Consider the following 17,810-nt stretch of genomic DNA (forward strand, 5'->3'; position numbering starts at 1 on the left):
GATACCATCGCCAAGGCCGCCGAGACCAACCGCGTCCTCCTGGAGAGGATGTCGAGCGACCCCCGGACCTGCACGCCGCCCGCCCGGCGCGGGCCCGGCGCCGCGAGCCCCCCCGCGCGCGCGACCGCGTCTGACTACCAGACGCCACCGCCGGGGACGTTCGCCAAGTGCACGGCGAGATTCGACGGAGCCGGCCGCAGCGCGGACCAGCTGGACGCCTTCATCGACGCGGTGCAGGTGTACAAGGAGTGCGCCAACGTGTCGGACGAGCACGCGCTGCGCGGGCTGCCCATGCTGCTGGAGGGCGACGCGGCCGTGTGGTGGCGCGGCGTGCGCGCCTCCGTCGCCGGCTGGGGCGCGGCCCTGCAGCGCCTGCGCGCCATGTACGGCACTCCACTCCCGGCCTACAAAGTGTTCCGCGCGATATTTTCGAGTGAACAAATTGAAGTGCGGTCCGATGTGTTCATTTCGCGAGTGCGCGCCCTTTTGGCAAACCTTCCGTACGAGTTGTTAGAATCTACGAAACTAGATATAATTTATGGACTGTTAAGTTATAGAATAAGGAAACGCATTCCCCGTGAAGGTGCTGCAAGCGTTGATGAGCTTATTCTTAAATGTAGGGCGGTTGAAGAGGCGAGTCGCGAGGTGCGCAGTTTTAATCAATTTAACCCCTCGAATATCACTCACAGTAATGTTAACCCTTCGACCGCGACCCATAATTGTTTTAACCCGCCAAGTGCGGCGCCTTGTATAAATGTAAATAATCCCTCCGTAGGCCACAATAGATTGACTGACAGACCGACATACCTACCAGTACATAATATACCGACGCCCTCCTCCTCCTCTGGCCCGAACGGCGCTACCAGAGTACGGCCGCGTTGTGCATACTGTAGGAGACTTGGTCATCACGTCGATTACTGTAGAACAAAGGAGCGCGACACTGTAGAATCGACCCCCGGCAACCCTCCCTTGAGTCCGGGTCATGCAGTTAACAATATGAGAGGCGAGCACGAGTTTTTATCCGCCGAATTTCAAGGTAAGTACGACCCGCGCCCACTGGTCAACATCAAAGTTGGCGGTGCGCTCGGTGCAGCCGTGCTCGACACAGGCGCCACACATAGCATTGCTAGCAACTTGCTATATGACATCATGTGCAAAAAGGGGGTGAAATTCGAAGACACTTTCCACACCGTGTACCTGGCCGACGGATCGAGACTAAATTATTCTCTTATATTTCTGATACTAACGTTGTACATTCTGCCACGCAGATATATCATCTGAACCCTATTTTTTTTCTATGGAGGTATAATATATCATACATATTATGCCTAGCACACTGTAAATCGTACGGGCTGATGATAGTGATGTGAATAAGCTAAATATTGTGATCTCATTGCAAAAATAAAAAAAATAAACTTTTCAATGTCTACCTTTTGTAGTAAGTATAGAAATTTGTCTGTAAAGTCAGTCCGTCGTCGTTCGTCATAACTACACAGACAAATGAAAAGGACCTAATAATAAAAACATCTCACCAACATAATCCACAAAACATTTATAAATGAGGATATTAGGACTACTATATTAAATGTACTTATCAAAATATTCGCCATAATGTTTTTTGAAAGTTTGACTTATTCCTCTCTCATACGCACCCAACAGCAGCGTATCCCGCAGCAGCAGCACAACGGGCTCCCGGGACGGCTCCCCGCGCCCGCGCGCCGAGGACATCCCGTTGGAGGACATCAAGCGAGCCGCCCCAGCACCACTGGTATTTGACTGTGATTATTATGCGTGAGGTAGTTGGATGATTTTGTTTTGGTTTTTAAGTGCTTTTTAATTTGGTCGGGTTATGCTTGGGTGCTTTTTAATTTGGCTGTATTATGTTGTTGCGCATAGAAGACATCAAGTGCGCCGCCCGCACCACTGGTATTTGACTGTGATTATTATGCGTGAGGTAATTGGATGATTTTGTTTGTTTTTTAAGTGCTTTTTAATTTGGTCGGTTTATGTTTAAGGGTGTTTTTATATATGATGCGGATTCCATGACGAACGCGAAATTTCCCCGCACGCGTGACGTCCGCAAGTGTTATTTTCATACAACTATTTATTGTACCTAATGCGCAGAATACGTACGCGGGACGCGAGAAAACAGCGTGTGATTCCGCATGCTTGATGTAATCCGCATAATATTAAGAACACCCTAAGTGCTTTTTAACTTGGTGGTGTAATTTTATTGCGCATACATACAACTTGCTTTTTCTGTGGAACCTTTTGATTATTTTCATCTATGCGTAGTAATATTTTATCTATGGTTTCACATTTATGCTTTGATTTAATTTTTTGCTTCGTTAATATACTTACTTAAATATCGCTTTGCGGTTATATTGAATTTAGACATAATAATATGTTTTTTTTATGAAGTATGATTTTATATTCTCCTTTTATTATTTTACGGTCGGGAAATTTATATATAGTAGGTATTTTCATTTAGCTATATATGCATGATAGGTTTATTGTATTATTTCTAATTAGGTAACTATTTAAAAAAAAATAAGTATTGTGAGTAGGTTTATATCTGGCATGAGCATGTTTTGCATTTGCCACTTTGTCTAACAATAAAAAAAACGTTACCCATTTCCGTTTTGGAAACCATACTAACCATTCCCACACCTCCCCTAATCACAACTATTAACCCATCACCCGCCCACAGGCTCAACCCAGTACATCCGCCGCCCCACCCCGCGCGACTCACAGCTCGTCTGAAGAGACCTCGTTCATCTCCGCCGACCCGCCGCGGGTGAAACGCAAGGGACTCGTCGAGACTATTTGATATTAACTTGGTATCATACGGCTTGAAAATGGCAGGGCACTTTAAATTTGTATCTGTTGAAGGCAAGCGTCCATCTTTCGGTTTCGTACGCAATGATCGCATCGCATTCAGTATTCTTTGTATAGAAATTCAGACAAGTAAAGGCTTTGCCGAAGCCGTTTCTCCATAAACTTATGACAATTTGTTTGGTGCGATACGTACGATACCGATAGATGAACGCTTACGCTCCAGATGGTAGGACGACGTTAGGTAGGAAGCAGGTAGTGAATGGATAAACACAGCCTAGCATGGGGCACAAGATGTGCCTTCTTGCGTTCCGTACTACGTATGCTTCATTTGAATATATTTTTTGTAAAGCTACAGAACGCATAGCGTGTATTACATAAATCTAAATCAATCCAAATGCTATTCTAAAAGCTCCGAATTTTCGTAATAGGGCCTCGGATCTAGGATCTGAAAAAAATCAAACGAAATATCATAATCAGGTGTCATAGTTTTTTAACAACTCACTACAATGGTAAATAAATAACTTTTATTAAAATAATTATTTTGTAGAACATTCTAAATATTTGTATGTATATTAGTAGAACATTTTAAATGGGGTATTGGTGTTGAAAGTGTGCTTACTTCGTGGTACGTTGTTATATTGCTCATTGTCCGTACAGTTGGCATATCGGTTTTTGTTTACTGTAAAAGTATGGAATAAGATATACTTATAAATGTATCTTGATATCATATAAATTATTTCGTTTCATATGTGATTTTTTAGGCTGGCTGAGTGGTATTCGAGGCAATAATTGTCCAATAAGATTGCATGAGCGGAGTTTTTATGCAATTTCATTGGTCGATTTTTACCTCGCACCCGCCCCGTCTCGTGGGCAGGCAGCCTTGTATAGATTTTCAAATTATCTTGGACCGTATGCCAACAAAAGCTGTGTTAATATGTTTTAATCATATCCGCGCATTATAATTTCTTAAGTGTAATGAGCAGTGTTAAATATATGAGTGTAGTTATTTATTTATTATTCAAAAATATGGTTATGGGTCTGACTAGAGCTCCGACAATAATAAACTGGTTTCAAAGTGATTTAAAATAATTGCAACCTTAGTCGGTTTGGTTTTCAGCTATATTTGATGACAATATCTCAAACAGATTTTTTCTCTTGATTGCATATTAAGAAGTTGTATTTCTGTTCTATTTATCGATCTATTTTACCTCGCTAAGAGAATCTTACTTAAAGTATTATATCGAGGCTTTTCTTATAAAATTAAATTTAAAAATACGCATAGGATGACAAAATTTTCAAGATCGGCGAGATAAATTAATAAATTAAATCAAAATCAAATCAAGCGAATTGTAACCAAATTTAATTATAACGTAGAAGTTTATAGACATAATTACGTCCATTTGACTATTGTTTTGTTATAGAGACTAGTAGATTCTTGATTGTCCGTATAGAGCGAATTTCTCTTATATTAACTAATAGCGAATATTCATTGAACAGAATAAAATAGGTGAATAATATGGAGCGTGTATGTAAGTGTGAGGGGCATTGGTGAGTTGCGTCGTCCCAAATATACTGTTACAAAAATATGTACGTTCTTTGGAAAGATGGAAGATGAGATGTAACGCACCAATGGGCCTCATCGTAATTGGTATCTACTCGTGACTGAATTAATAAGATCGGTGAAGTTAATTATACTTATTAAAAAAGTATGTACTTCTTAAAAGGTCAGAATGTCACCGTTTAGACAGACTTTTAAAATAAAATATATTAATAAAATTAAAAGAAACGTGATGATGAAAATTAATTGAAGGTTTGGTTAAAAAAATAAGGATTTTTAAACAAGCGGCAGAACTGGTTGGACGTTTGATTCATGTAAATGTGAAATAGAGGCCTAAATTAGAGTATTGAAATTTATAAAATTTATCCTCATCATGTATGATCTCTAATGTTTATAAACATTACACTCGCGAGCAATGACAAAGTTCCACCCACAACGTAAGTTACTACGTCACTGGAAGTTTTTCATTGCCCGTGATTGTATTTGAATTTTGTATGAATATTAATCAAATTGTACTATTCTTAAAAAGTGAAACTTTATCACCGTGTTTAATGAAGTGCACAATATGGGGTTGTTCCTTTAAAATGATAGCCAAGCGTGATTTTATATTTGATACTTATGTTATGTATGACAAAAACCTAAATATTTCTGTAAAATATTATAGTTTGAGTCCCTCTTTTTATAATTCAGTTGTGATTTATTTTAAGTTAGCTTAATAATTGGTGTAAATATCGAAGAATTATGACGTAGTATAAATAAAGTATATCACATGTTACCTATTGTTTTTACTTAGTCCTTTACTTTTATTTACTATAGGTACTTGTTGTTCAATATATAGTGCCACAATCTTATCTGTTCCGGTGGTCAAAATGTGTACTAACGAGACGTCATTGTCAAACGTCATTTAAACTCTGTGTGTTATTTGAGTTGTCAATTTCTGCGAAGAGGCTGACGCTACGTTATTTAATTTGTTTTGTGATTTTCTGGGTGTAATAATGCCAAAAGCGCTGAAAAGAGATGCAAGAAAAGTAGTACTAGATATATTGGCTCTTATGCAGGAAGAATAACGTATTCATGCGCCTTTAATTCCGTTACAAAAATTTGAAGAACGAGTTGCAGCGGCTACAGGTTAGTGTTGCCAAATATGACGATTAATTTTACCCATATACTCACATGTAATTTTATTAATATTTTCCCGAGAGACCCGTACCCCAGCAGTGGGGACGGGATGGGTCGTGATGAAAGTATATAATCTTTATTTTTCTTTGATTACAGGTGTGAGTGAAGCTGCGTACTTACCTATACCTTAGGCCCTTAGGCAGTATATCAAGAAGAATTTCTCGCACCTGCAGCGATTTTAGACGAAATAATGATGGTTAATGACATCTTCTTCTTCCACTACGAGTATCAAGGGTTGGCTGGAAGAAATGGATTTTTGGCAATTATTCTTTGTACATTGTCTGAATTTCTTTTAATTTTATGCTCTTGTTTCTTGTTACTTAAGAAAATGAAAAAAATAAAGTGTTCATAAATAAATAAATAATACTTAATAAAGTACAAAAGTTTTCTATCTCGTTATTCCCACGACCCACAGATATTACCTATATCATTGTAAAATCTAGATTTAATGTCTTATATCAGAACATAATCAGAACTAATTTTGTTTCTGTTAACAATTTTCGCCGTGGACAATTTTTTTATACAACAAATGTCGTTTGATATATTATATCCTCTTTCATTTACTATCGACCCTACATTTTGATTTATCTATACTTATGAATGTACCTAATTATAAAAATAGGTAATAGCAGAAAAGAGTTGTCGTTTAAACCAGAAATAGGCAAAATTTAATCGATGGCATCACTGGATTCGACCACAGCTACGCCGTCACCGGAACAGATAAGATTGTGGCACTATACATATTACATATAAAATACAGGGTGAATATCTATAATTTCCGTGCCTTTTTGTTGTTGGTCCCATAGTGAAAATTTACAGTATGCCAGTAACAAATTGAACTGTTCTGCAATCCTTGTAATCGGACCTTTGCCACGAAGCTTGGTTTCGCGAGTCACATCGGCGCCCACCGCCGCAGTAGTCCTACTAGCCCCTGAGGTCGCCGTCATCGGATCACGATGAGGAGGAAATCACCATCACTTTGACCTTAAAACAGGCACGTGTTAAAATTCCACCCTGTATAGGTAAGGTATTATATCCCGATACCTTTTTTTACGTGGAAAGACATCTGATTCAAACAAAAACTACCCTTATTCGAATGTAATAAGGGTTCAGTCAGATGTATTTCCCCGTGAAACAAGGTATGTATAAATAGTCGCAGTAAATTGCTACGAGATTTCGTAGCACACGGCTACGACTTATGTAGCAAGTTGCTACGAATTTCGTAGCATTTCTTTTTAAATGGGTATTTTTTATGCCCGTTTTATCATCCAAACCATCAGATTTTATTATATTTACAAGTGCTTTATGTATTCGTAAGAAAAAAATGCATGAGTTGTCATTTTGGTCGGTAACAAATACAAGAGAGTTTACAACAGTGATGACGATTAGCCCAGGATGCGCCGTATTGCAGCATTATTTATTAGAAACTGATATATTATGTGTTGAATATGATATGACTTTCAATAATTTGAAAAAATAAATATTAGATTTTTAATGGCGACTTTGTTGATCATGCGAAGTTGTAGAACAACCGTTGTTCAAAATTGCAACCTGACTCACCCCCATTCTGTTTACTGCAGTTACCACGTTTGCCGCAACCTGTAACTGCCAGTTTCTATAACTCTATCTATCTATAACTGGTAGTTACTTTCATACGATTTTGACAGATTGTAACTTTTCATTATGTCAAAATCGTATGAAAGTAACTATAGTGCGACAAACTTATCTGTTCCGGTGAAAGTGAACTAAATTGATCCATATCTCATTACTTACTAATGAATTGTATATTGTAAAAGATTAGATGGGTTTATTAACACCGCAAAAGCATTGACATATATATTACTGCGTAAGGACAGGCCAAACCACTCAAGAAAATGGCACCCGCGCGTTGGCCCTAAAATATACATTTTAGGGCCAACGGTCCTCAGTCGACAGTTGTCTGTGACGGAGAGATGAGTCTTTGTTTCTTGTGTAAATATGCCTATTTTTGTTGTGAAAGGCTACAAAAACTATGATACGAAGGTCAAAAAGGAATATGGAATATCGTATCATCCTTAATTAATAAATAAACACATTTTAAAGCGATAATTATTTTACTACCAAAGTCTACAATGGCCGCACGATGTAACCTTGTACGGGCGTCCGCATGCAACTCACTCATATTATTATGTACCTACTGTCCGGTGACGCGACGGTAAAATATGAACGCACGTACAAGGTTCCGTCGTCAGGCTAAGTAGCTCGGCTCTGAAATAGTTCCAACAAATTATGACAGATGGCAGTTATTTTGCTTGTATGAAGAAGGTTTGAGTAAAATGTTCTGAAGGGCGTATCCTTCCTTTTGAAATCATTGCGCAAAAGCGAATTAACAACACGTGCAAACATAAAATCTTATAGAATTAAGAAATTTTACACATTTATGTGAGCTGTCACCGGAACAGAAAAGTTTGTGGCACTGTACTAGTTATTTATGGATAGATAGAGTTATAGAAACCGGCAGTAAGTATAGCTGTCATTGGAGGCACTGAGGAAAAAAAAACACTACGTATTTTAGGTTTTGATTTATGTTTCCATAGACGTTGAAGATATGGGAATAAAACATTGCTATAATTAATTTTTCATTCTAATTTATTTGATTAATCATCTGCGCTATACACATGATATGCACCAATGCCTATAAATAATTAAAACAATGTCATGAACTATAATACAGGGCATGAACAAATTATATTAATAAATACCAACGTAATCTACACCATTGCTCTTCTCATATAAAACTTTCCACTTTGAGCGCTATATATATTTATTATATTATTTATATCTGACATCAAAAACCTAAGTATAAATATCTCATATTCTTTTAGAAAACATTCAACACATTTAATAATAAACTCGTTTATAATAAATTTAAACTTTTAAACAACATTTAAATCACAGTGTTTAACATTATTATTATGACATAAATTTTTGCACCATACATATTTAACATATTTTAAGTAAAATAGAAAGAACATTAGATAGGTGTAGAGCGATTTCGATGTTAGAGCTTCGATAATAAACTTGCGTATATATCTGGTTAAGTAATTGATAAATGAACTAAACCTTTTGTAATTTGGTACATTTGTTTTGCGATATTAAAACGATAGGAATATTGAATTAAACATCGTAAATCAAGAGATAGATGGTGAATTTGCAGGAGTAAGTACAAAACATGAAGCTAGTAAAAATAGAAGCTAGGTGGGATTGGAAGCACTTAGTACACAAAAACTGAGAATGCTTCGCGAAGTTAACTTGGTAAAAAAGGGAAAGTTTATTCATAGCTAAGTAAATAAATCTACTTTGAAATTAAAAGCAACTTTGAATATAAATAATGAGAGGTAGCACGTCATTGGTGTTTCAGATTTCATGAAGTATTTATATACATGTAATGTATGAATGAATATTTATTTTGTTATGAAGCAATAAATATGCTCATATACAAAATTTTATGTTCGTATAAATGTACAGATGAATTTTCCTTTGAGAATTATAATTATTATACTCAGTAGGTGCTATAGATACTAAATTATGACAAGTTCGGTGTTTTTATGAGATTTTTTAAGTTAAAAAGGAAAATTCTTCTGATTTTTAATAATGAGGATAACCCTGTCCCCTTGAAAATGTGCGCTTTCATCAATTTAATCAAAAAATACATTTTATTCTAGAATGTTGATTTATAAAATATCTTGGGTCAGAAGATGGATGCACTAGGCAGGGCTTGTCAGTATATGCCTTCGATTCGTGATATTTTTACATAGTCCGTGTGGCCCAATATATGTAAATTATTATATTATTAAAAAGACGACGGCTGATATATAATTCAATATACTTAAGAATCTTTGTTGATTTATAATATTTTCAGAAAAACATATGTAAATATGTATGTATATCATAAAAATGTATCAACCGTGTCTACCTGTTAAAGAGTATAAACCACGAGAATATATATAAAATATATATTTTATAAACAAATATGTTTCTGTATTTAGATTTTATATAAATAGAAAAAGATAAAGGGGTGAAAATGAGCGAGTGAGAGTGTGAATAAACACACACACGTACAGACACAAGCCAGTATTTTCTATGTGAAGCTCATTTTTCTTACAACTATTAAAATGTTCACAACGACTGTGTAAACAGATTTCAAATTTGGTGTTTGGTTTATTTTATCGAACTCAAATAGGCCATATTAAAACATCTACCATTAACAATTCATTGGTAACTATGTTCAAGTACAAAATATTGTACTTACAATAGTATCATGAAATAAATACAGTGAAAGCAATTTAGCCGTACTTTTTTACACAGCGCCTATGTATTTTAGTATGAGAAACCAAAGCCATAATAATATGTTTAAAATAAATAGTATAATTGACCCTTCTTAGACTAAAATAATTCAAATTAACTATGTCTTATTTGATTATATAGATTTTTAATTGACAGAAACTGATTAGAAACTTTCACATACACATGATACACATAACATATTTCTCTGACCTATTTTTATATAGAAAACCAAATTCTCAACGTATTCTTTAAAATTAGATCGATTTTGTATTTTTATTAATGTCTAGCTAAAATCTGCAAATATACATTTTAATATTCAACTACTGGTGCAAATATGTCTAAAATATATAATATATTTATAAATAGTAGTTGCTAGGTGTGCCTTATATACTGCACGCATACACACATAGTGTGGGTATTGTATATTATTAATATATCTATTGGTAGGTATTTATTACTTATTTTATCACAGAAAGTAAATTAGATGGTTCATTCAATTGTACTATATCATCAGATACTATAATAAATAATGATCATAAAATTATAAATAAGTAGGTAGGTACTTATTTTTTTGATGTATAAAGTAATTCTTATACAGGCTGTTGTATAAATGGCATAGTAAGCTGAAAATGGATGACTCAGTGCCTCATTCTTAACAACTCTTGTTTCTCGAAATTGGAAATAATCACTGAAAAAAAATCTAACTTCACATGACTTATAACTATGGATTAGAATATTCTTTTCGTGAATTTTCGAAAGCTGTAGATCAAAAGTTGTTTGAGTGAATTAGGTACGTTATGTTATCCGGGTATAATGTATGTTTCTTTAAATAACTTTATTTTACGAGGGCCTATAAAACGTTTTTTGTTTCTGAAAATCTGCACAGCTCACAAAGTAACTATTTAATGAACCATCTAGATTTTCCTGTGAGCTTATACAATAAAAATGCTGTTAAACAGTATCACTCGCTATACACCGACTTTATGCTATTAAGTATATTAGGTATATTCTTTACAAACTCATGTACATTGTATAAATGCATTATTTCACTAAAATATACTAGGCTATTTAAACGCATACTTACCTTTTTAATATTTATGCCTTTTCATTTTAAGATGAGTTTTCCATTATAAATACAATGCACATAAGTTGTTAATCGTCTTTACATTATTCTGATGTCGTAATTCTTAACAAAACCATTTCACAAACATACGCAACAACACTTTATACATCAGTTAACAACCATTATTGTCAGTTATAAATCTATTTTTATGACTTTTATTATTTTTAAATATAAATTCGCAGCTAGTAGGCAGTTTTAATACATTGAGATTTACACCTTTATATTACTATGTTTTATTTTCTCTGTTAGGTGTGGTGCTACATCGGAAGATTATAGATAGACTTCTTATTTACAGTTGGTCGTTTTCTGAAAATTTCAGGGTGATAGTAACTAATGGACGCTTCGTATACCTAGATGTTAGTGTAAGCACAGACCACACCTAGCAGGGAACAGTCGGCGACGTGGATGGATCTAGCACATTCAATATTTATGTCTCTACAGAGATTGGAACAAACGCTTACATTAAGTTTTTTAAAATCGCGGTAACCATAAAATAATTCCATAAGTCTTTGCTTCACATTTAACTCTAGGACACATTTAACTTTCGGCACTTACAGTCGAAAACGGAACATCACTGAAAACAACCTAGCTGTAATACTTAAAACCTAGTACTGATTGTTCCTCTAGCAAATCAAACTTAAAATTACGAGCCAGGAGCTTGCGAGAAGTGATCAAACGTGCAAATAATCGAGCCATCCGTCACTCGGGTTAAAGAACAGTTTGGAGAGAGTTTTCACCGCTGCCGCTGTGAGTATTGCGAGGGTGTTGGGGGCGCTAGGAGCGCAGCTGCGCAGGGCTGAGCACCAGCTCGCCGTCGGGGCCGGCGAAGGAGACGTTGCGGGGCGGGGGCCGGCGCGCGGGGGCGGGCGGCGGCGCGGGGGGCGGGGGCGGCGGCGGAGCGGGCGCGGGGGGCGCGGTGCGGTACCGCCGCAGTCGCTCATCCTCTTCTCCTGAAGACAGGCTGGACACGTCACAGCTGGAGGCGTCGAGGCGGCGCGCGGGCGAGCACTGCGCCGGCCCGGCCCGCGCCCCCGCCGCCACCGCCGCCCCCGCGCCCGCCAGCGGCATCTCCTCCCCGTCGCCGCCGGACAGTCTGTAACACGGAACCACCAGCGTCAATAAGAGGGCGGATAAAATACTCAGCAGAGGAATAAGGTATTGAAATGTAAGTTGAAGTGATCAGATCTTATTCGTTAGGTCAGAGCTCCGAATCGTTTTCCGAATACTCAGAAGAAATATAGAGACCCCCACAGGGGGGATGCTGATAACCTTATACGGGAAGCCGATAATGGCAATGACAGTGTATTTTTTCTTGATAGATTAAATATCAATCTAGGAGTAGATGAATGTTGCCTGACCAATCCGTACCATAATTATTTGAAAATTCGGAGCATCAGATGAATAGCAAGCTATATATTTAGCTACAAAGCGTGCCCAACAGCATCGCATTCCACTCGCAATTTCAAAAGGGCCTAATCTGCACAAGTTGTGGTTTAGTTTACCTTCTGCTCTCCTTGTAGAGCTGGCGGCGGCGGCAGCAGGGGCGCGCCACCACGCACAGCAGGATCCGCAGCAGGCAGCACGCCAGCCCCGCCACGATGAGCGACGGGCCCACCAGCCGGAGGGCCGGCGTTTTGAACCCCTGGAAGAGCGAGGGTGGAGAACATTTAGCTATGGGCTAGTTTGGGGGACATACATGAGAATGCCTATGTTGGGCTTATGGAGTCCAGAACCCCTGATCTGCTTCTGTGTCCTCGTGCCAGAAGCTATACTTCAATTTGTGTTTCTTAGTTTGATTTAAGATATAAAAGTAAAACGACGTAAAGTAGACGAGCATATACAGCAGCCGGCAGCGGCCGGTGCCTATTCGGTCAGGAGGATATCTTGTTTCTCGTGATTGCCAGACACCTTATTCTATCTATTCTATTATTTGTTGAGTCACCTGGGTCACTCTTTGTGCATGGCTTCAAAGCTTGGACTGCCTTCCTAAGTTTGGACCATTTCCCACTACGCTGGTCCACAGCGGTAGGTCCACATATTCAGATATGTAGTTTTACTTCATTCATATCAAAAGGCCCTGTAGCACGGAGCGCTATTAAGACGTGACAAAAGTTCTCCGTCGCGCTCGCTCTTGAGCAAAACTTATGTCACGTCTTCAATGCGCCCCTGTACTAGCCCTTCACTCTACATACCTTATCACCAGTCCCCACGAAGTAAACCACCAGTCCGACGGCCAGCGTGGCGAGCCCGGCGTACAGCAGCCGCGCCGCGCCGCCGCCCTCGCCCGCCTCCGACGACGACGACGACGAGCCGTACGACGCGTCGCGCACCTGCCGGCGGGTGCATGGGGATTTCAGTACCGACACACTGATATGCATATGGGATGGAAAGATTGAAAACATCTAACAGTCGGGTCGCCCACTTACCCGACAACTCTCTTAAAACAAGCTAGCTTGTGTTGGGGTCCACCAACCCACACTAGGCTAGCGTGGTGGATAAAGCCTAAACCCTTCCCTCATTGGAAGGAGACCCGTGCCCCAGCAGTTGGAACGTGATGGGTCATGATGATGATGATGAAAAGATATAACCATTATTTCAGATAGGTTGGTGTAAGTGTAACCCGACGAAAAAGAGTTGTGTGACTAATAGTATAATATCATCCCCACTGACTTTATATACTGACCCGGTTGATCCGGTGCTTGTCGCGCTCGCTCTTGCCACATCAGTACATACTTACATAAGTAGTACTTACATATAACAACACACATACAATATATAGCAATAATGTCACCCCCATTGCCCATACTGACCCGGTTGGTTTTATGCCACGGGACGCGGTACTAATCAAGTTTGCTGATTTGCTCTACAACAAACACATAGATCTACAAGACTACATACAGTCCACACAACAATAACAATAATATCACCCCCCACTGATCGTATTTACCCGGTCCTAGCCACGGCTCGCGACAGGAATTGAGTTTGCTCTACAACAATTACATAGATCTACAGCACAACAAAGAGTCCACAACACAACAGCAATAGTATCACCCTGATCGTACTGACCCGTTTGGTCTGGTGCCACAGCACGCGATACTAGTCGTGTTTGCTTTACAACAATCATATAGATCTACAGCACACAGACAGTCCACACCACAACAAAAACAACATCAGACCCACTGCCCGTACTGACCCGTTGGTCCAGTACCACGTCACTTAGTACCAATCGCCTTTGCTCTAACAGCACAGCGACAGTTATGTGCATAGATCTGTAGTATCACCTTCACTGACCGTACTGACCCGGTTGATCCGGTTATTGTCGGGCTCGCGCTCACGACTTACTAGTGATCGAGCCACCACTCACATAGATCTACATCACAACAGACAGTCCACACCACAACACCAAGTAACATCACCCTCACTGACCGTACTAACCCGGTTGGTCCGGTGCCACGGCACGCGGTACTAATCGCGTTTGCTCTATACATCTATATAGCACAACAGACAGACAACACCAAGTAATATCATCCTCACTGACCGTACTGACCCTGTTGGTCCGGTGCCACGGCACGCGGTACTAATCACGTTTGGCACAATGTTATCTACATAGATCTAAGTACAACACAACAGACAGACAACACCAATGAATATCACCCTCACTGACCGTACTGACCCGGTTGGTCCGGTGCTTGTCGCGCTCGCTCTTGCCACATTATTGATCGAGCCAATACTTACATAGATCTACAAACACAACAGACAGTCCACACCACAACACCAATGAAATATCACCCTCACTGACCGTACTGACCCGGTTGGTCCGGTGCCACGGCACGCGGTGCTTGTCGTGGCGCGCGCGCGGGTGGTCGCCCAACACGGAGCAGCGCCGCGCCGCGCCCCCCGCGCCCGCCCCGCCGCCGCCCACCGACAGCGCCGCCGCCTCCTGCCATGCGGCGCGCCCGGCTGCACACTGGAACGTGAGGATGGGATGGTCAAAAAATGTTGAGTAAAAGGAAGGTCAAACGGAAGTAATTACTTTTTTACAATTGACGGCGCTAGTAAGCCTTGCAGGAGTTGTGGGATGTTAGTTTTAAAAACAAAAGTAAGTACTTCGTTTAGTTGGCGTGGATCCGAGACTTAAGTTCGACAGTCACTTGCTCGACACACGATTTTTCGAAAAATTTATTTGTCGATCATTTTTGTTTCGAATGAACGATTTTTCGAATAACTATTATACGAGGGGTCGCAAGTTCGATACAACTATATTAACAAACACACACACACACACGCACTCACGCCTTGTACTAATGTACTCCCTTGCGGGGTAGGCAGAGGTGCATTGCTGCACCCACTTTTCGCCAGAGTGTATGTTAATCCCAATGTAACAGGGGGCGGGCCTATTGCCATTTTACGGGCACATCCAAGACCCGAGAACAAATATCTGTGTTTAAACAAATATCTGCCCCAGCCGGGAATCGAACCCGGGACCATCGGCTCAGTAGTCAGGGTCACTAACCACTACGCCATTCGGTCGTCAACTATATTACTAAATACGGTTTTCCGATAAATTAAATGGAGATGTAATTTAAGTCATGTAATTGTTAATGTATTAAAACCATGTATTTTTAGTTCAAATTTGTATCATGCGCCTGGCTGGAATTAATAGCTGATTTATAGGTAAGTTACTAAATTATTCTTACTAAATTAAACTGTTTTATTCCAAAACGCTGCTTAGTATTTAATAGAATAAACACTCTGTCACATCGTTTACCACTCTGCAACGATTGGTGTCTCCTGGTAGTCAACTTATTTTTGGTCGTTTATATGTTATGTTATAAATAGTGCAACTTTGGAAAAATCATATTTAATTTAGTCATTCATTTTAACGTCTATGCTGTTAATTTATGACTGTAATTAGTAGCGAAAAAATATTTATAACAAAAACAAGCTTCATTTTACCTGAAATTGTGACAGATGTGTATTTATTACCACATAAATACTCAATAAATATTTTGTTATTACTAAAAATCCATTCCTTCATATGTTTTCTAAAATGGTATTTTGTCTATTAACGTATGAAAAAAGTTTCATTTTAATCGACGAAGACTATTTCGTTAAAGTAAAATAAAAGATTCTGTGACGAAGGTATAATTTTCTTTGCCTTATCCACGTATTATGTCCTGAAAATCAATAAAAAAATACGTAAACTACGCGGCCAACCACCTTTTTCGATAGAATAGAAATGTAGCTATCATAAAAATTATAAGAGTTCACCAAAAAGCTATAGTTATTTTTTTCGAATTAAGGATAACTGTAATTAAACTTGAAATTTTGTTATATTATGCATTATTTATTCTTTGAAATTCTAAACCTCTTGATATTTTTTGTGACAATTGCATTAATTGAATTCCATCTCCTATTAATTAATCGGAAAACCGTATTTAGTAATACAGTTGTATCGAACTTGCGACCCCTCGTATAATAGTTATTCGAATAATCGTTCATTCGAAACAAAAATGATCGACAAATAAATTTTTCGAAAAATCGTGTGTCGAGCAAGTGACTGTCGAACTTAAGTCTCGGACCCAGTTGGCGTATCGGTGAAAACGGAAAACTCTAGAGGTAGAGTTAGTTGGGTGTGTCACCGTGTTAAATAAAAAGTACTATAATTATAGTTAAAAGGTTACTGAGATGTTGAACTCTTCAGGGGCTTTCATAGAGACAACAATAATCTGCAACAGTAGCGTCGATTGATTTAATTACTAACATTTATTATGCATTTCATTCTTCATGATTTTAAACAGTTGATAATATAATAGGTAGGTATATACTTAAACTTGTTTTGCTGCATACATAAGATTTATTTGTGTGAATCGTATGAGATAATAATTGTTATTGGTTTCTTTTGAGACCATAATTATTCATAAAGAGTAGGTTTTCTTGGATATTAAAGTTACTACAGTCATTCAAAACGTACTAGATCTCTCTGCAAGCAGTGTCAAACAGAGGTTTTACTGATAACAGCATCACCCTTATTTCCCAAACGTACCCTATCAACATCGCTCACTCGATTCCAAAGCCGTTAGGGCACTTGTGTAGGCGATTCACGATTTTCATAAACGGAAAATGAAGACATATCGTCATGAAACAACAATGGGTCCGTCCTGAAATTCGTTTCCCGACAATATTTCATGCCCGAAGCGACCGGAAACGTAAACCCCTATAAAACCCTGTTACGGATGTAGTAAAATATCTATCTGAGAAATATCAAGTTTACTTCTGTAGGAATAAAAATGAAAGAGGCTTTTCGTTTTTTACCGATGGCATAAAATAGTAAATAAAGCTATGAAATTTATTTACCTAGGGAACTTTTATTTTTTTAGTTGGTGGAAAATGATTTTTAATTGCCAAACTAACGAGTCACAGTTGTATCTGCCATTTTATAGAAAAACTCACTATCTGTTTTTACCAGAATGGGCGGGGAAGGGAAACAAGTGAATTTATGTGTCATAGAAATATGAGAGTATGTGGGGCAATGGGTTTTATGGCTGTTGTCGCCATTTGTGATACAACTCGCGTTTTACTATAAAGAAAGTAAGTTCAGTAAGCATCTCTGTTCATAACGAAGGATTTGGCAAAAATATTATATACTTAAATCAGGTTTAGTTTAGTGATGAACCAATATTGGCTGCAGATGATATTGGTAAACAAACAATTTTAGGCAATTTTAAATAATTTTATTTTCGTAAAAAGTTATAACTATCTAGCCTACCACACAGTGTCCACCAA

The 17,810-nt window shown here is 38.5% G+C and overlaps 2 protein-coding genes across 4 annotated transcripts in view; one reads left to right on the forward strand and one right to left on the reverse strand.

The window, feature by feature from the left end:
• Window positions 1–2,932, forward strand: part of LOC105398484 (protein CLEC16A homolog) — a 33,818-nt gene extending 30,886 nt beyond the window's left edge. Inside the window, exons 15-16 of the mRNA XM_048626725.1 lie at window positions 1,660–1,768; window positions 2,711–2,932. Of these exons, the coding sequence (XP_048482682.1) occupies window positions 1,660–1,768; window positions 2,711–2,830 (229 nt within the window). The 3' untranslated portion in view covers window positions 2,831–2,932. The remainder of the gene's footprint in view (window positions 1–1,659; window positions 1,769–2,710) is intronic.
• Window positions 2,933–8,185: 5,253 nt separating this feature from the next.
• LOC105398536 overlaps window positions 8,186–17,810 on the reverse strand; it is a 60,359-nt gene continuing 50,734 nt past the window's right edge. For 2 of the 3 annotated variants that reach the window (XM_048627005.1, XM_048627006.1), the window contains exons 3-6: window positions 14,824–14,991; window positions 13,217–13,354; window positions 12,527–12,666; window positions 8,186–12,117 (exon numbers count right to left, since the gene is read on the reverse strand). In XM_048627005.1, the coding sequence (XP_048482962.1) occupies window positions 11,799–12,117; window positions 12,527–12,666; window positions 13,217–13,354; window positions 14,824–14,991 (765 nt within the window). In that variant the 3' untranslated portion in view covers window positions 8,186–11,798. The remainder of the gene's footprint in view (window positions 12,118–12,526; window positions 12,667–13,216; window positions 13,355–14,823; window positions 14,992–17,810) is intronic. The other variant, XM_048627007.1, reaches the window with a different exon arrangement.

This window comes from Plutella xylostella, chromosome 17 (assembly GCF_932276165.1).
Source record: "Plutella xylostella chromosome 17, ilPluXylo3.1, whole genome shotgun sequence".
In the NCBI taxonomy this organism is placed as follows: Eukaryota; Metazoa; Arthropoda; class Insecta; order Lepidoptera; family Plutellidae; genus Plutella; species Plutella xylostella.